Source organism: Electrona antarctica (assembly GCF_951216825.1).
Source record: "Electrona antarctica genome assembly, chromosome: 22".
In the NCBI taxonomy this organism is placed as follows: Eukaryota; Metazoa; Chordata; class Actinopteri; order Myctophiformes; family Myctophidae; genus Electrona; species Electrona antarctica.
In genome coordinates, this window is record NC_136805.1 from 18,454,624 (window position 1) to 18,474,807 (window position 20,184).

Here is a 20,184-nt window from a genome sequence, read left to right on the forward strand (position 1 = left end):
AGCGATGCGATCGGTTTTGATATCATTAATCTCCGTCCCATTTATTAATCTCCGTCTGGGGCACTTGACCATGAACTTGACGGTGATCTCCGTCTGGGGCCTCTAAACTGTTAATGCTCTGCTTTCATTACCGTGAGCAATGAAATCCTTCATTTTGGTGTTACTTTTGGGTAAATGTATTAATTTCTTTATTAAATAGCCATGTAATGAGCACGATAATCAATGGGGAGCAATAACCAATTGCTTATTCCTTGCATATTGCATCATTGTGTGCATGCTGGTATGCCCAACATCATATTGCATCATTGTGTGCATGCTGGTATGCCCAACATCATATTGCATCATTGTGTGCATGCTGGTATGCCCAACATCGAAAACTAATTTCAACTTAAATGGATGGAACAATAACACATAGAAAAGATGATCCCTTGCTGTATTAATCTGTGCACACAAGACAGATGTAACAATGTTATGACCTAAAAAGTAAAATATGTAAAGACAAGGGAGACTCGACCGCAGGAGGATGAGAGGCATGCAGGCAGAACAGTTTTCACAAACAGAACTGGATGAAACCGATTACAGCGACATTGTAAAATAATAAGAACATGTTGGTTACGTCATTTTCTCGTGCGCTCTCATTTTGATCATAATGTTGTTTGAAAGTCTATTGCTGACCTATGAAAAACGATTTGCGCATTAGAGCAAAGTTAACGCAGACAGACAGACAGACAGACAGACAGACAGACTGACTGACTGACTGACTGACTGACTGACTGACTGACTGACTGACTGACTGACTGACTGACTGACGGACGGACGGACGGACAAACAGGGGGCAAAAACATTAAATCCTTGCACAGCTGAACTTGAACACTTCACAGTCACACATAAGGACAGACAGATTAAACTGGATGAATGTGGCTAGTCCCAGCATAAACCACTTGACAACTGGATTAACAACTGATTAAACTGATTAAACAATGGATTACTGTGGTATATTTTTTTCAAAATAGTAAAAACAAAAAAAAAGGCAAAGTAGTTTAGGGATAAGGCGTTTAGCATGGACGAAAACGGAGCCCTTAGTCTCTCACCGAGGGTGATCTGACGGACTTCTTTTCCACCTCCACGCCCTGCTGGCCCTGCAGACACGCCGTCAGCTTCTTGTGTGTGCTGTGGGACACCTGCTTGACCAACTCAAGACGCTTCTCCACCTGAAACACACACACACACACACACACACACACACACACACACACACACACACACACACACACACACACACACACACACACACACACACACACACACACACACACACACACACACAGTGGAGTACAGATATGGGGAAAGTCCACCATATACCGTATATAAACTGAGTATTGAAATGTACTCGAGTCATACGGCAAGACACAGATAGACAAACTCACACACATGTGCACTATCCAACATACTACTGCTGTGCTGACAACTGCCCTGTGGGCTTTTTGCATTCATATTCGGTCTACGAGCCTCACTGACAGTTACAGACATGCATACGGAGCCATATGGCACCCAAAGACCCACAGGCTAGAATGTGTAATGCAGTCAGCTGAGCTGTGATCAAAACACACAAGGCTCTGCAACGAACCGAATAACTACCCAGAACCGTCTGCCTCCAAAAAATATGCCCTCTCTATGAAACGAGGCTCTGCAGGCCAGGGTAGCAACCAAAAGTGTATTATTTCTCTCCCTGATCAAACGGCCATCATATCATTATCAACCAGCGCCGGGTAGAAGTGATGGGGAACTGAGGGCTTCATTAATCTGTTCAATTACCACACCGCGCCCTCAGTCAATCTGCAGGGACCTCCAGCCATTGTGTCACGCAATAAGAGGTACCGTCTCAGTGCTTATTAACTTCGCCTGGAGGTAATTCAGGGAGTCATTTTCAAAAAGTCATTTTTGCACTCGCTGACTTCACAGGAATAATGATTTGTCCTTTGAGGGGAAGAGTAAACATCATTCACAGATATACTGAGGCATCGGACTGCATTTCCATGCATGAAGAATACACACTGTAGTGTATATACACTCAAATCCTGCTATTTTCTTACAGTATGTCACTTTTTGTAGTTTTGCTGCAGTGGTATGTTTTATGTGGCCTACACTGTATAAATATGAGTGACCCCTGAAGTCAAGTTCATACATAAGCCTTTGTGCAAAATGGACAATAAAACAATGTATTACTGCTATCTAATTCTACATTCTAAAGCAAGCACACACAGTTAAGAACAAATACACAACAACATGCATGCATGCACGTTCACATTCCCAGAAACACGCACACACACACACACACACACACACACACACACACACACGTGCACACACACGTGCACACAAAATATACAGTAACTTATATGTACCTGAAGTAGGTCTTCACTTAATACTTCAGTTTTTTCAGCCCTGTGGAGAAATAAATGAAAAAGGAGAGATCATCAGTACAGAGCAGCAATGCCTACATTACGTAACCTGGTACCATGGGAATAGGCCAATGTACAGTACAGTACACACATAGTGCTGATTCAACACAATTACATCATTTGGTGCAATAGTATTGCTATAACTGATAATGGCGCGGATGCCTGGAACTATCCAGTACAATCTAGTGTTAATTTAACTCCTAAGAGTGTGCAAATAATGTTCAAACTGTTTTAAATTGTTGAAACCTGCTACCAATATTAAAAAAGAAAAGAAAAAGTGTGCAAATATATTTGTACACTCTTTGGGGTTAAAGTAACATTTCAGTGGGTAATCACATCAAAGGACTGTTTGTTTTGCCGCACCTCTGGGCAAGAGTGGAGATAATGCGTAATGGTTGGCAACAGTATATTGTACTTTCATGACCCAACTCACATTGCTGACGTGAGAGAAAATGTACAGTAGAATATCATCTGGATGCCTGTTGGCTATGCATGTCTGCTATCTCACTCAATCTCTTTTTTTCTCATCAAGAAGACTAGACCAAGGATAATTTGCACACTGCCACAGCAGTCTGCTGTGGTCAGAAAAAGGCCCATCGCTGTGGAAGCAGAATTCCCAGCACATGGATATCATCGATCTCACTTCCAGGACTTCAGGCCTGGAAATACTATTTTGATTAAATGTCATCGAGCATCATTGTCTTGAACAGTACCACCATAGCTACAGCTGCAACAAAACCCCTAGGAACACAATGTTTAGGATACAATCTGGTTAATGTTAATAACTGTGTCAACAAACCATATTGTATATCGGTCATTAAAGTGTCAACATGTATGCAACAATGCTTTCTTGTGACGTATTTGGCATTTAGCAGGACCAGAGTCTCTGACATCACGTCGAGCAGCATGCGATTTCAATCATTCTATCCATCCACAAATGTGGCTTCATTCATAGGCTGTGCTATATTAAAAAATAAATAAATCTGCCCCTATTATGTGGCCTAGTTTCCCCTGGCACAGCCTTTCCTACGCAGAGCGCACGTGCGTGTGTGTGAGACTGTGTGTGTGTGAGTGTGAGTGTGAGTGTGAGTGTGTGTGTGTGTGTGTGTGTGTGTGTGTGTGTGTGTGTGTGTGTGACGTGTGTGTGTGTGTGTGTGTGTGTGTGTGTGTGTGTGTGTGTGTGTGTGTGTGTGTGTGTGTGTGTGTGTGTGTGTGTGTGTGTGTGTGTGTGTGTGTGTGTGTGTGTGTGTGTGTGTGTGACAGCTTTCAGTGCTCTCCGTAGACATTGATTGCTCAGTCCTGCTGTTGGCTTTGCAGAATGTCAACATGTTATCTTATCTTACCATCACGACTAGCCTAGGCCAACTTCACACAGAGGGAGAGAGAGAGAGAGAGAGAGAGAGAGAGAGAGAGAGAGAGAGAGAGAGAGAGAGAGAGAGAGAGAGAGAGAGAGAGAGAAGCAAAGATGGTGTTTATGGGAGAGACTAAAAGAAAGAGTCATAACTCTTGGAGAAATTGCTGACTCATTGTTTGCTTTAGTCTCCCTCTCTGATCTCCTCCAAGCCAGGCTTGACCCAGCATTCTCACAGTAAAACCCAAAGCTTCCTCGCCCACAATGGCTAATTGGTTCAAATCTGAGAGGGTAGGAATGTAAATCGTTTGTTTCTGCCGAACGTTTCTCATAACAAGGGAATAATGGCCGACCCAATAGCTGAATGTTTCAGGACACGTACTCTCTGAAGCCTATTCTCTCTGAAGCCAGGCAACTATATTCCACAATCTCTGAATGCTACATTGAGTATGTCACTATGGCTCCTGAATGCTGAAAACGGAAGCGAAAATATCTTTCCAAAATATATTTTAGAATTTTCATTTCTGATAGGAAGCCAGCATATATACATATACCTGTATATGCTTTAACTAATTGGATGTACATTAGGACAAATTTGCACGATTGCAGAGACGAAACACGTGTGTGTGTGTGTGTGTGTGTGTGTGTGTGTGTGTGTGTGTGTGTGTGTGTGTGTGTGTGTGTGTGTGTGTGTGTGTGTGTGTGCGTGCTCTGTCTGTCTGTCTGTCTGTCTGTCTGTCTGTCTGTCTGTCTGTCTGTCTGTCTGTCTGTCTGTCTGCCATTCATCCATCCCTATATATCTACTGTAGATATCTAGATATCTATCCGGTAGATATCTATAGCTCTGGACTTGTTTTCCTAAAAACACCTTATAGCACATAACACTGGGCTCTCTACTAGGCCCCCTCCTATTTTTGCTCTACACTAAATATCTTAGCACAATATAGCCGATATAGAAGCCCACACTGTGAGATGTTGTGACATCTTGTGATTTTCTCGATTTGCTATTTTCACCGAATGTTCGCCCCCAAGAATATGGACGCTACGATTCAAGTGGTTATGTACGGGAGATTGCCATATGCAAAGATAAGAAAAGTCCATGGCCCTAAGAGTTCTGCTGTAAGAAAAGTCCATGGCCCTAAGAGTTCTGCTGTAAGAAAAGTCCATGGCCCTAAGAGTTCTGCTGTAAGAAAAGTCCATGGCCCTAAGAGTTCTGCTGTAAGAAAAGTTTGAAAGATTGTGGCCGACACCTACGCATTTTGTCAGGGTGTGTACTGGAGATCCCCTTTCAGAAACCATGTACCGTTTGATTATTGATGTACAAAATGCCAACATCTGTACTGTATTTGCTATCCTGTCGTGGGACTAGCCACACCTACTTCCACAAAAGATTTGTCGCCCTCGCAAAATGTGTTTGTAACTTTCTACACCTTTCAATTGAGTAATGTAATAATGCACACAGGCACAAGGAGAGACAATGTTCCAGTGCTAATAAAAAGAGTAAAATACAGATATCTCCCCTTGTGTGTACTGTACGTATATTGTCTTGTTTTGTTTTGTTTTGGGTTGTATGTATTGTCAATTGTCAGTCGTTTCGTTTACATGTATGTTTGATTAAAATTCAATAAAACGTAAAAAAAGAAAGAAAAAAAAAAGAGTAAAATAATTAATCATCAACACACACATCGAGTGTCTCTGTACTGTATAGGGAGCTTGTGACAATGTAGCAATGTAGCATTCCCGTGACCTTAGGGTACCTCTAGTGTCATATAGGTGAACACACCTAGCTCCAAACAGGTAGAGGAAGTTTTACTATGAGTCACTCGGACCAAAACAGAGTCTCGAGTCTTTGTTACACTTTCACCATTCGGGTGAAAGTGTGTTATGGAATTTACAGACAAAAGCATAACGAGCACAGTGCAATTATTCAACTAAACAAAATGTTTGGTTGGCTAAACAGTAAATAACACACTCACAATACCAAAAACAGCTTTTTCCTCAGTGATTCAAAAGAATACAACTAACTGTAACTGAACATCCTTTACACAAATAACATAATTCTGCCTTACCTCACACCTGTGACCACATGGACAACAACACATTCCTTGTTTAAAGTGGTTCCTAACACATGCAGGGTTTCATGTCAAAGCCCAAACAAGAAGGCCGCTGAGAAAGCCTGGGTATCGAGGCCATACACAGCACAATCCAGAGTATTAATTGTACAGTGAGAGTGCTGCTGTGTATGTAAAAGAGGTACAGGGGACTTACAGAGCCCTGCTGTTCCTGCGGGAGGCTCTAGTCCTGTTGATCTGAAGCTTTTTCTTCCACATCCCCCCTGCTAGCAGGAGGATCAAAACCCAACTGGTTTCAGTCTGACCAAGCTGAGCTGACCAAAGGAGGAACGGAGGAAAAAAAAGAGCAGGAATAGAAGAAATCTAGAGAGTGAAGGAGCAAGGAGGAGGAAGACAAGAGAGGGAGTGAGTTTGTGAGTGAGTGAGGGGGAGGGCATTGAAAAGAATGAGACCTGACAGTCTGGTCCTTTTACTATTTCTTTCATCACCCACCACTACTACTCACTCACTCTCTCCTTCCCTCCCTTCTCCGCAACCTTAAGATACTCTGGTATTTTCTGCTTTCACGTTCTTTTGGTATGCGGTAATTGGCAGTAACATTACTTAGTTTACCATCATGTTTGGCTAGTTGCAAGCCTGTGAAGACAGCTCCTTATCGGCCATGAACCACTATGAACCCCCCCCCCCCCCCCCCCCCCCACACCAATGTACAGCTTGATTGCAGCTTGATTTGATTTTGTTTCCTTTTAATGTTGAACCTGCTTCAAAATTTAAGTTAATTAATTTTCTGCATTTTATTCCCTGCGTGTCCACTTTGTCTGTCTTATTGTTATCTGACTTAACCGTCTTTTATCATTGCTTTTCATCTGTGCACTTTCACTAAATGTAGAGCACACTGTGTTGTATTTTAATTTATGAAATGTGTTACAAAAATAAACGATTTATTGATTGATATGGTATTACACGCACGCACACACACTAATCTCATCAGCCTGACCAGCTGGTGTGTTATTGATCTGAGATAAAGAACGGCAGGGGGCCAGAGGCAGCAGGAGGAAAGACCTTTTCCTTTTATTCCATCATCTAAAAAGCGCCGTGGGGCACTGTGTTCAGATCTCTCCTTCCAGCTCATAGAGTTAAACATTCTTTAGCCATGCACGGGAAGGGCTGTTTGTATGCAGGTGAACACTGTATAATAGTCGCATACCTGTACAGTGTACGTACCAGAAACCTCATATTTATATTTCAACGTTTTATGTTTTGATTCGTTTTTTACTCCTTCACACTACAGTGAGACACAAAAGTAGCAAAAATAGCCGATCTATAGTGAGTTGTATAAAAATTGAACCAATTAAAAGTATTAACAAGAGTTGTGGCTAAATAACTACAGTACATTTGAGCCATTGGAAAAGAGGTTATTTGTTTTCCATTTCCTGTAAGAAAATAAATGTGGGTGGTTTCCACCCGACAGTGATTTCCTCATGTACAGCCATAGCGTATGACATCATGTATGATGTATTTAGATCTATATGAAGCGTGGATGTTTAGCAACATTGAGCATCATTAGCATTGAGGTCTAGAAGGCACCGTGAGTCTGATGGGCTGGATCTGAATTAAACAAACAACACACTCTAATGAGCAGATTAGTAATCAGTTGATGCTTCTGGCAGAGCCGGCTTTGGAAGTCTCCGCCTCTTTCACACAAACACGAGTGGACGCAAGTGTGCACACACAAACACACATGCACGTTACGCACGCACACATGCACGTTACGCACGCACGCACGCACGCACGCACGCACGCACGCACGCACGCACGCACGCACGCACACACAGAATGCATGCTGATGTACCCACTCGCCCACACCCACCCACATTGATTAAACATAAGAAGACTCACTATCTATCTGTCTCTCTTTCTCTCTCGCATTTTCCCTGCAAGTCCATTATGGCCTGACTGACAGTGACTGTGCACACCAGCACACGCACACACCCACCCACCCACCCACGCACGCACACACACACACACACAGCCTCCGTTTTGTTTTGGTAGGGCACGGTAAATGAGGATACTCAGCACTGGCAGACACAAAGTGCTGTCGGCCACTAAAATGAGCACTGCTCCCACGCAATGGAAATCCACCAATGCAGCAGCATTTCTACACCTCAACCCTTCCACTGCCTTGAGCTCAAAGCCGCACGCACACAATATTCCTTTTTAATGCATGTCGTGTTTTGTGTTTTGAATCCTACATGGACAATAGTCTAAAAGTTGTCAGTGTGTCATGCCCTCAATTACCAGTAGGAGGAGAGATTGCATGTCTGCACAGTCACTGTCAGACATGCACGCGTGCACGCACGCACACCCACACATGTTACTGTAATTGATTTCGATTGACTTGACATTATAATTGGCCCAACCTAAGCCTTACCCCAACTATGAAGCCTGATTTATGCGCTATTGCATGCCAGTGTACGCGCCGAAAATAGCCAATCTACAGTATAAGCTCATTGCATCGTGATGTGCTGTGAGCTTTTACAGTAGATCTGCTATTTTTAGCATATGAATTAAGCATATAAGCCCTGCTCCTGACATACAGTAGCCAAATATACTGTAAAAAGTAAGAACCGGCAACCGTAAATGTCCCAACTTTTTAAGATATTCTTTATTACTCTATTTTCGAGCGGACAAGGACCACATACACACGCGCATGGGTATATTTATGAATTTCTCTGCAGATGTTTTACTGGAGAACTGAAGCCTGGGAGGAAGATACAGAAGCTACAACTAGAACCGCCCTGTTTCCCTTTAAGCCTGTTGAGAGTAGACATTAGAGTAATGCACTGACAAAATACTGAAAAATAAATGTTACGTTCAGTGCAGAAAATGTACCAGTAAGGGGATTTTGCAGTGTAGAGATTGCCAAAATATCTAAACTCTGACACAGAATAAAACAGAATAGAGTTGATTGTGTATAAATAATGTTGTTTGAACTGGAATCAGTTGTGTGTACCCCGCACGTTTGTTTAGCTAGGTCCAGCATCAATCTTCCACACACAGGGATACTTGAGTATGAGCAGGGGAATGAGGACGGAATTATTCCTGTTGATTATGCACAATGTAAGACACTTGCCTACGGACCACCATGTAAACGTGCCCCTGACACACGCACGCACGCACGCACGCACGCACGCACGCACGCACGCACGCACGCACGCACGCACGCACGCACGCACGCACGCACACACACAAACAGCAGGCCTGGGAGGAAGATGCGGGCCTTCCTCGTGTGTCCGCCCTACACTTAAAAGTAGACCACCCACATCTCTTTGTCCGAAACAAGAGAAAGGATGGAGTTCAGATGGCTGAGGATCATCTGTGGATGTTGCGTTGATGTCTCTGCTCCAGGCCAGGGGATTTGCTCGCTTGCCACGAGAATCACAGCTGAGGAAGGGAGAGGCTCTAATGCAAACACACATGGGTCCTTGTGGTCCGCAAACCCACATGTGAACACAGCGGCCCCCAAAGCCTACTTGTCTCCACCTGGTCGAACGCCTGGGGAGAGAGTATGTCCATGTGTCCGTCCATCCATCCGTCCGTGGTCTGTCTGCTTTCCCGCTTTCCCATCGCGATTGGCTAAGATTGGCTTTGAAAGTTTGCAGGATTGGTCCATTTTGAACAAAATGCCTCAAATCTTCAACACAGCGTGTGATTTCCGTGAAGGCAGAGGAAGAAATGCCAGATTTGTATTAACCCATTTAGGCCTGACAAAGATTTGAGTTTAAAACTGAAACTCTGAAAGAATATATATTCAAAGATTTGAGGCACATTTTCACGATTTTTCAAAAATAGCAGACCTACAAGTGGGTTAATCAGCCTCATGGTGGCGCTATAACTCACTCAATTCATGTTTTCACCTAGACCAATGCTACGGGCCACAGGCCGCATGCGCACGTGAATCTAAAGCATTTTAAGAGCTCAGGTTATGAAGAATATTAGTCCGGAAGGCAGATCATGGCCGTGAGCGAACCTGGAGAAACATTTCACTGGCACTAGCCTCACGTTACCGCCTATCGTAGCGGCATGGAATCGGTTAATGTATCTGCGGCCCGTAATGGTCATATAAAAATCACACTTGTGTGAAGTGAGGGGGGCCGTCTGTAAGGAGATGTATAGAGCAGCTGCGGAAGTATACAGCAGCTGCATGTCTCTCAGGACAGTGACATTCTGTGATTATTTATTAAATGTGTGCTAATTAGTAAGGCCAGGCGGGGCCTCGGGCCACCCCAGTTAGGGTCCAGGTACTCTTAATTTCCATTTTCCAGCCATTGAGTTGCCTTCTTCAGGAGTTTATGAGTCTTGGGAGTCTATGGAGTTTTGGGAGCATTGAAAAAAGATCGCTTCTCCCACGCAGACTGGGACGGCGATGGGGATGGCGATGACAACAGCGAGGGCGGCGATGCCAAGAGCGAGGACGCCTCCGGCGGCCGCAAGGACGACCCCGACCGCGATGAAGGGAGATAACGCCAACGTCCACAAAATCTTCTGTTTTGTGCTCCACGAAAAGAGGCGACAGCCTGACGACCTGAAGTGGTCGCCGTAGTAGTCAGACGATAACTTCTCCATGCACAGCCAGCAGAAGTGACAGCTGCAGACGGTGCAGGTCATGTGATTGCATCCCCAGTCGCCCCTCTTGCTGATGTGGACTGCGCAGCCGGGACACGGCCTGACCTCGCCAGACGCCGCGGCGGCCTTACACGTCCGCTCGGGATGCCAGCGTCCCCTGCAGCGGTAGCAGAACTCCGTGCCGCAGCCCTCGCGCCCGCACGTGATCTTGGGAGAGCCGCCGCCGTGGCCGCCATAGCCGAGGGCGATGACGGCGTAGCCACAGTCGGGCGCAGGGCACCAGCGGCAGTCGGGATCGGCCACCAGGCACCTCCTCAACGCAAACTCCTCGTACTTGTCCGCGAGGGCCCGGTCGACGCTGTCGGCGGCCAGGATCCTCCGGATGTCGCACGGGTCGAATCGCTCCGGGCACTCGGGGCAGCTGATGTCGACTCGGGACTCGGAGATCTCGGTGCGCAGGTACCGCCGCAGGCAGTCGCCGCACGATCGGTGGCGGCAGGTCGCGATGTCCGGGAAACGGTCGGGCGCGCACTGCAGCCAGCACACCGGGCAGCACCGCAGCGAATCTGATGGCGACGGGGAGGCTCCCTCGCTACCCGGTGGTGACGGAAACATATCGTTGGTGTCGAAGATGACCTCCATTTGAGACGTATCAATACAGCAACTATGACCACACTCCCTGTGGCGCTCCTTTGTGCTGAAAATGTCACAGGTCTGAGGCATGTAAATATAGCCAGTGCTCTGACATCACAGTGACGTGGTCGATTTCGATTGGTCAATCGAGGGCATTCTGATGATGGTGCACACGCTCATTCTGCCGTTCTGTGATTGGCCAGTAGTCCGCTCTGATTGGCAGTTCTTTGTTCTTGAATGGGCGTGGCCGCGTGGGGCACATTGTCGCGCCAAGAGGTGGCATGAAAACACCTAGTCCACGCGTCTCTTCCGGGGGTTTTTCAGCAAAGCGTTTCCGTTTTGTTTGCCGACGCGTCAAGTTGCAGCCGCACACAAGCGTCATTTCCACCCACCAGCTGTTTAAAAACCCGGGAAGAGACGCGTGCTCTAGGTGTTTTTTTTTTACATAATCTGTTCATTATGTTCTCTTCACATTTTGTGAATGAAGCCTTATTTTGTAACTTCATCAATGACATTAATCACAACTAGAGCGGTGCCCGTGTTGTGATGTTGTGTCAGAACAGGCCAGATCCATAATATGGAGATATATGGGTGATCAGGTCCGGAGCCCGGGCAGAGGCTTTTGTGCTGGTTCTGGACAACCGGAAATGCATGCCCCACCCAGTTATGTTGAGTAGCCCTGCCCTAGAGGCCAAGGAAAAACCTTTGCCCTGCATTTTACACATCTGCCTGTCATAGCGCCATCATGAGGCCATTTCGTTTGCAAAACTCATTTAAACGCTATTATCCTGGTGGAGACCTGTCCCCCGAGGGGAACTTTTTCTAGTTTTAATATATTTGGTCATGCGGCCACGTTGCTCGATGAAAAACGGCACGGTCACGTGATGAAGGCTCATTTTGCCTCGACACCCATGTCAACATTGCTATATGGCTAACCAATCAAAAGGCAGGAGGGAACAAGAGAAGGAACAGAGAACAGAACATAGAGAGGAAGACATACTGAGAGAAAGAGAGAGAGAGAGAGAGAGAGAGAGACCATCATTTTGGTTCAGTATCTTTCTCTCTCTCCCTCTCTCTACGTTTAAATTCTCCCTCACTCGTCTGCTCTCTCTCTCTCTCTCTCTCTCGCTCTCTGCAGCCTCTTTTGCAAAAGGGTGCTGCCTGCCACCGCAAGGACGTGAGGCGACAAGCAGCCACGGTTCTGTGCTGTGAATCAGTGCCTCCACAACACAGCCATCGCTTGACTGCCGCATCTGTCGTCACACGAGGAATTCCCACTGGCAGAGAGAGAGAGAGAGAGAGAGAGAGAGAGAGAGAGGGAAAGAGGAAAATAGGAAGAGGGAAAGAGATAGAGAGAATGAGAATGAGAATGAGGGCGGAATAGAAAGCAGGACGGAAAGAGAGAGAATAGGGGAGGGAAATAGAGAGAAAGGGATAGAAGGAGAGAGAGAGGGGGGGATAGAGAGGGGGGAGAGAGAGAGAGAGAGAGAGAGAGAGAGAGAGAGAGAGAGAGAGAGAGAGCAAACCAGGGGGAAAGGGAGATGGTGGGGGATAGAGTGAACTGAGGAACACTGGGGAGTGAAGGAGAAGGGTGGGAAAAAGAGGATAAAAAGGGGGACTTGTACTAAACGCTCTGTGCCAAAATGCAGTTTATGAATCTTTAAAAATGAAAAAGTTTTCTCACCCTTTTAGAGCATACAGCTACCAGCAGTTATAATAATGGGGACACAGTTTACAAAAAAATATTCTCCTCCCATACTACACGCATCAATGCAAAATGGTCCAAGTTTATTCTGTGTTTTGGATTTCAATAATTGGTTATTATTATCAGTACAGTCAGTGCTTTCATGGCACATTACATGAACAAAATGAGACCCCTGCAATAGAGCAAAAGCACCAAAATCCGTAGCTCCGGGTCATTGTCATGAAGGTGCCTATAGCAAATCTAGACAATCTAGTAGCCAGTTGTTTTCGAGATACAGCATGTTCTACGGAACTTGGGGCCAAATTAGTGTACAATGGGGTGGACTCCCAACTCACCATCCGTAGAGTGGAGAAAGGATCATTGTTGTGTTTTAATTTCCTCTATTTTTGGAGACATCATGCTCAATTCTCTGCATAACCTAATAAACGTCTATGAACTGAAGGACTGAGAAACAGAGCAAGGAAAAAGCAGTGTGTAGTGTACAGTATAGAACAAGATAAGGCAAAGAAAGGCAAATGATTCCACACATTCAAACATAAAACAGATGCATGCAAGCATGACACATACTATGGCATTTTAGTCCAAAATGTCAATTTGCACACAAGATAGCTCATAATGTAATGGGCAGATTGCAGGGTGTATTAATTTGAGCCTTTTCTGTCGCGCCAGGCTTATGCCACAATTTCCACTTGGTGGTTGCCGTTTTAAAGACACTATTGTAGTGTCACAAACTGTACTGTCAATCTGTCATGATCTATATTTCTGTGTACTCTTATTGTGTAGTTGTGTTCCTAGTGTTTCCTGTCTGCTCCATTTGTTGATACCTGCCTTGTCTCACCAGTCTGCATTGTAATTCACCTGTGTCCTGTAACCTGTTTAGTGTCAGCCAATGTGTTGATTGTAGTTATGTTGCACCTGTGTCTAGTCTTTGTGTCTATTTTTACCTCCCAGTGTCCAGTGTTCCCTTGTCAGATTATAGTTTATGTTATGGTGTGTCCAGCCTGTGTATGTCCTGTGTTAGTCAATAAATCTCAATTGAACTTCCATCTGCCTGCCTTGCTGTGTGGTTCTGCACTTGGGTCCAACACTTGTCTCATGCCGTGACATGTAGTTTTTTCAATTTTGATACAGTACCGAATTTAATTTCACTTAAAGTAGCGGTTGTTTGCAATATTATGGCCGTCCTTCAGAGAATATACAAATAAAACCACTTGGCCATCTTGAAGATATTACTAGTCATATACAGTACTTCTGAAAGTTAGGATCAGCATAAAAACAAATCATACACACGTTTTTGGCATGCTCGCAAGGTTTTACTGACAGGAGAGATAACAAGGAGTGAATCTGTTGCCTTAAAGCCCTGGAACCCACTAAAAGAATCTCTGATTTGTTTTCATTTAGATGTAAAACATTAGTGGTCATCCAATCTTTGATATCAGCAGAATGCATTGATTGGACCTGAATGGAAACAAGACCGCAAGGACCTTTTTCTGTGATATACTTTTAGACTAAGTGTTTGACTGTACTGTTTACATTTCAGCCTAATAAAGTATTCAATCAATCAATCAAAGGATGAGGTCATTCACTGGGCTGAGCTAGTATACAACAATTGTGTATCGTAAGCTAAGGACTGACATGAAATGCTATATTACTGACCGATGGACCGAAATGGAAGCATAATACGAATGAAAATGAAATAGCAGTGGACCAAGAATCGACCTTTGAGGAACTCTAGCAGCTGCTAGAGTGGCTTTTAGACTCTTGTTACCACACTATCCTGCTGGAAGTGACAGTGCATTTACTGTACAACTCCGGGACCACGCGTCACGCACGCACACAGTCACACACGGTCACACACGCACGCACGCACGCACACAGTCACACACGGTCACGCACGCACGTGCACGCACGCACGCACACAGTTACACACGGTCACGCACGCACGTGCACGCACGCACACAGTCACGCACGCACGCACGCACGCACGCACGCACGCACGCACGCACGCACGCACACGCACGCGCGCGCGCACACACACACACACACACACACACACACTTACTGCTGCTATTTAAATGGATAGAACAACAGGGCAGGCTAATGCCAGTGACAGAGCACTGCCTCCTCAGTAGGCTTGTTGAGAAAAACAGCTTTATATGAATATCGTTTGATCCATATAGCTCACATTTCTTAACATGTGAGGTGCCAATGTCAGCTGACAAAAACAGAAAAGTCTGCCAATTTCCCAAGCGATGACATGTGTATGGAAAACCCTAGGCTGAAGAGGGCAGACATGGAAAACTAAGAATGGCCATGTACTGCTTTAGGCTTTTTCTGTCAGCATCCAGGGAGATGAGTATTGATTGTCCTCCATTACTCAAACGGTATAGCGATCAATTAAAGATCCCTACCCAATTAACAGAGGTTACTGGTGTGTCCCATCTAGATACAGTTGGGTGCCACCGATATTGTCCCTTATCATTTGACCCATTTAGGCCTGGCCTCAAAATTTTAAAAAATCCTCCAGTTTTCTGAAATAAATATTTTCACGATTTTTCAAAAATAGCAGACCTACAAGCTCGTAGCGCGCCACTCGGTGGCGCGCTATGAGCTTGTAGATCTGCTATTTTTCAATAGCTAAATTATAACATAATGTTTAAAACACCAAAAGGGGTTCCCGCCCAAAATGGGTTAACTGTCCTTTTGCGCAGATCACGCAAACCTCAGCAAAAAGAAAAGGACAATATCGATGGCCTCCAACTGTACAGCGACCTACAGTGTGCATATTAGTGATAGTGAGAGCACACAAGCATTTTGTTGTCCGGCCATGGCCTTGGGCAAAGGCATCTCGGCAGTGTTGATGGATGCAAGGTACGTAAGTAGTACTAAATATCTTTGTCCACATCTCACCATTGCTGGAGTGCAACATTTAATATAACTAATCCATTTCATCAAATGTAATGAAATAATCACTTTTTGGGGGATAATGTAAAACAGATACAAATAAATAAATAAAGTCCAAAATAGCAGATCTGCAAGCGAATCACTACTGTGTGTGATACGTCACAATGTGACGCGCTGTGAGCTTTAAAAAGCAACTAGACAAGCAGTTCCTGCAGAAACTGCGTGGGCTCGCTGAAAACCCGCAATGTACAGTATATGATGTACAGTAGATCCAGTCCAGTTCAGCTTCGATTGCGTTGTTAACCCATTTTGGCCTGACCTCGACATTTTAAAAATGTCTTCTAAATCCTCCAGTTTTCTGAAATAAATATTTTCATGATTTTTCAAAAATAGCAGACCTACAAGCTCGTAGCGCGCCACTCGGTGGCGCGCTATGAGCTTGTAGATCTGCTATTTTTCAATAGCTAATAATAATAACATAATGTTTAAAACACCAAAAGGGGTTCCCGCCCAAAATGGGTTAAAGCAATGCTATATGCGTTGTTAACTTGTTAAACAGTAGCAACCACAGATAGCACCTCTGTGTGAACCTATAGAAAGATCTGACCCTTCCTCATGCAAAAACATTTACAAAAGAAAAAATTGCAAAAATAAAAATACAAGCATAAATACCTGCATAAAGCTGTACATGTTGAAGTTTGAACTAGATAGTAGTTAGATGCCAAAAAATAGACTGTAGAGAACTATTGTGGGCTCGCTGGAGCGAGCCCACAATAGAAACTGAAATGGGACTTAGCTCAGTACATCCAGTGGACTGTGTAGCATGTTACATATAACATGGAGAGGGTTCATTCATGATATCAAAATCACGTTGCACGTATAGTAATCAAATAATTACATGTATCCGACTCGTGGCCTAATTCCCACAGATTCATAGTACCCGCCCTGTACCTTGTGCTGCCAATTGAAAACCAGTTTGAGCCCACGAGGCGTGGCGGCATTAAAATCACACGGTTCAGACTTTGAACATTTCTCAGCTGCTCATCGGCCCACCTGTCTGCCCTTAGAACGCCTGGGAACTCTAATCAATACAACTCTCATCAATACACAACAGCAGCCATGTCTGGTTGGCTTCCCCCCTGGATAGTCGTACAATGAAGTATAAATCAGGCTTAACCACAAAAACCCTAGCATCCCTATCCTGGGCATGCTCATAATAGACCTGTGAACATTGTGCGAAAGTAGCAGTCTACAAGATCACAACGTATATGTCGTGTGTTGATCACACCGGCGGAGGACCCTGGTCAAGAAGTACGTATCGTATATAGGCTTTAACCCATTTTGGGCGGGAACCCCTTTTGGTGTTAGCATTATGTTATGCTTTAGCTATTGAAAAATAGCAGATTTACAAGCTCGTAGGTCTGCTATTTTTGAAAAATTGAAGAACGACTGACATAGAAACAGCTTTTTCAGAAAACTGTTAGGATGTAGAAGACATTTTTAGAATCTGATCTCAGGTCAAAATGGTATAAGTGCGGTTAAAAAGGAAAAAGCCCTGCATTGTGTCTGCTGTATCTAGTATGAATCCATAATGTGCTGGCATACACCTCAGCTCAGGAGGAAAGGGGAGGGATGAGATGACTCAGAATATCCTTCAGCCAGCAGGATAATAAAGCAGCAGCTCTGCATGTTTAATGTGCATGCCTTACATCTCAGCGTGCCATTATACACCTGCAGTAGATACTTTATGAGGCAGGAAAGTGGTTCAAAGACAGAAAGTCCCCTTCGTCCCCAAGGTATTCGGACCATGTGCAGGTGCAGTTAGATTACCGAGAATTGCTCTCCACTCGGCCACTAACTGAGGGGTTGCCATGGCAGCCAATGTGTCACAGACACATAGGCCGGGAACGGATTAGATGGATAAAACGCTGGCGTGAAGATGGCATCGAGGCATGTGGAGATGAATGGAGTGCATTCCATTCCAGTCACTCTTTTAATGTGCGGAGAAGCCCCCACATGCTGATGTGAGAGAACCACGCTGGTGGCCCAGCTTTCATATGTCGGCACAGATGAGATCTGTATCTCTCTCTCTCTCTCTGTTTCTCTTGCTCTCTTCACGCATGCTCACACACACACACACGCGCACACACGCACACACGCACACACACGCACAATTTCACGCCCACCTTCTCCTTGGCTTCAAGCCAAGGTCATTCGCTGTTCTCCAGTGACCATGGGAGCTGGAGCAAAAAGAAGAATCACCACTAAGACATCAAGCAAGATCAGTGCAGCCTTGTGGACTGGAGTGTAAAATCTAAATCCATGTATGTATAAGGATGCAAGGGCGTGCATGCATGTGTGCATGGGTTATTGTGTCTGTGTGTGTGTGTGTGCGTATGTTTGTGTGTCTGAATAAATTTAGGAGGCAGGGGACCACTGGACCACAGATAGAGAACATTTTGCTCAACTAAATTACGAGATTTCACGATTTTGCAACCCATTTTTTCACCCAGTGTCAATTATCTAACAGAGTCGGTTCTCAAACTTTTTCATGTCAAGGACCCTCAAACCCCAGTTTGATATGCAACAGGCTATGGCGGACCCCCATTTAATGGGACCCCAATTAGTACTGTAAAATCAAAGTTAATTTAAGTCTGAGAGTGTACAAATGGACCCTAACAGGTCCATTTGGTTCCATTTGTACACTCTCAGAGTTACAGATCCATAAGTGTCCATTTGGGTCCAAACTATCATTTAGCTGGGTGGGGACCCCCTGGAACTCCCTCAAGGACCCCTGGGGGTCCCCGGACCCCACTTTGAGAACCACTGGCATAAAAGACATGCACAGCACAGATGACTTGTCTCTAAGGCCTCAATGTGCAGCCAGGCTCCAGTGCACTCTTGTCTCTAAGGCCTCAGTGTGCAGCCAGGTTGTCTCTAAGGCCTCAGTGTGCAGGCTCCAGTGCAGTGCAGTCGCTGCACAATCACATACAGCATGGGGGCCTGTCACTCACTCAGTAACGGTATGCCCCTGCGGGCCTCGAACGCTTTTCATCCATCAATAAACGTAAGAGTTGGCTCTGTCCCCTCTTGTCTTTCAAAAAGTAAACAGAAACAGAAACGGCATGCTGTCACTGGCAGAGGATTAATTGGTTGCACATTATGTCCTGCTGCACTAAAAATGGCTGATCTACAACAAGCTCATTTTCAATGCGAGACACAAGCAAGCAACTAAATACAAATCTACAAGGTCTCGTAAAGCTGCAGCTGCTATCCCCCCAAAACGCCCCATCGCACTCAGCCTTGTGGCATTCCAATACATCCAACAACATTTAGCACATTAACATGGAAACATAGAGCCTTATAGGATGCCACAGGGTATGTTGGCTTCACTTATGACATGAGGATCAGTGGACATTTTAACATAATGGCCAAAGACTGTTATGAATGCACAGCCTTATCAAAATGCAGCTCACAGCCTAGACACCCACAAGACTGGATCCAACTCTCCAGAGAGCTGCCATTTCACAAGGAGCACTAAATCCCGCCAGCTTTTCTCCAGTGAATACAAAGAGAGTGGCCTGACTCATTCCAGACTCATCTCAAGTGCCCTGGTCCTGTTGGCTCGTGCTACTGATGAGGCGAGGCACCAAAATAAAGCAAAGCTTTCGCATCTCTAAAGGTTTGAGCATTGTGACGTCTGGGACAATTTTAGGTCTCCGAAGGGCCCGCTTTCACTTTGTGGAATTGGATTCTGTTGCTTTGGCGAGATTAGATGAACCACTTACTAGATGGTATTGATTTTTATTCCTTTTTGCCTGGTAGTGTTTGTAGGGATGCTACAACAGTGCACATCTAATCGACTGTAGCACCTGGAGTGTGGAAAGAAATGTCATTACCTAATGTCAAATTGAAAATGATGCATTTCAAAGCTATCTATGGGTTATGTTTGGCCCCTGGAGGATCATATGTTCTATTGATCGCCTCCACCAGGGGATTAATATTTTCATATACAATATATTAAATGGGAATCTTTTAGTTTATAATAAAATGTCTCTTAAACGCAAATGGGAAGCTAATTTAGAATGTACCTATGATGACGTTGATTGGTGAAACGTCTTAGAAAGAGATCAAGACAGTCCTGATCTCTACAAAGACAAGACAAATGCAATTCCATATTTTTCACAGGTCTTACTTTACCCCACTTAGGCTACATAAAATAGATGGAAATACTTCTGACATGTGTCAGACGTGCAAGATAAATGAAGGGGATTTGATTCATATGCTCTGGAGTTGTCCACATGAGTTAGTCTCACATAGCCAGACAAACTATTCTACAATCTCTGAATGCTATAGGCCTCTAGAGTCTGGATTCTGAATGCTATAGGCCTATAGAGTCTGGATTCTGAATGCTATAGGCCTCTAGAGTCT

The 20,184-nt window shown here is 44.8% G+C and overlaps 1 protein-coding gene across 1 annotated transcript in view; it reads right to left on the bottom strand.

Annotated features, from left to right (window-relative positions):
* Nucleotides 1-20,184, bottom strand: part of LOC306915500 (rho GTPase-activating protein 44-like) — an 87,412-nt gene that overhangs the window by 33,642 nt on the left and 33,586 nt on the right. Inside the window, exons 2-3 of the mRNA XM_079492858.1 lie at nucleotides 2,406-2,445; nucleotides 1,107-1,211 (exon numbers count right to left, since the gene is read on the bottom strand). Of these exons, the coding sequence (XP_079348984.1) occupies nucleotides 1,107-1,211; nucleotides 2,406-2,445 (145 nt within the window). The remainder of the gene's footprint in view (nucleotides 1-1,106; nucleotides 1,212-2,405; nucleotides 2,446-20,184) is intronic.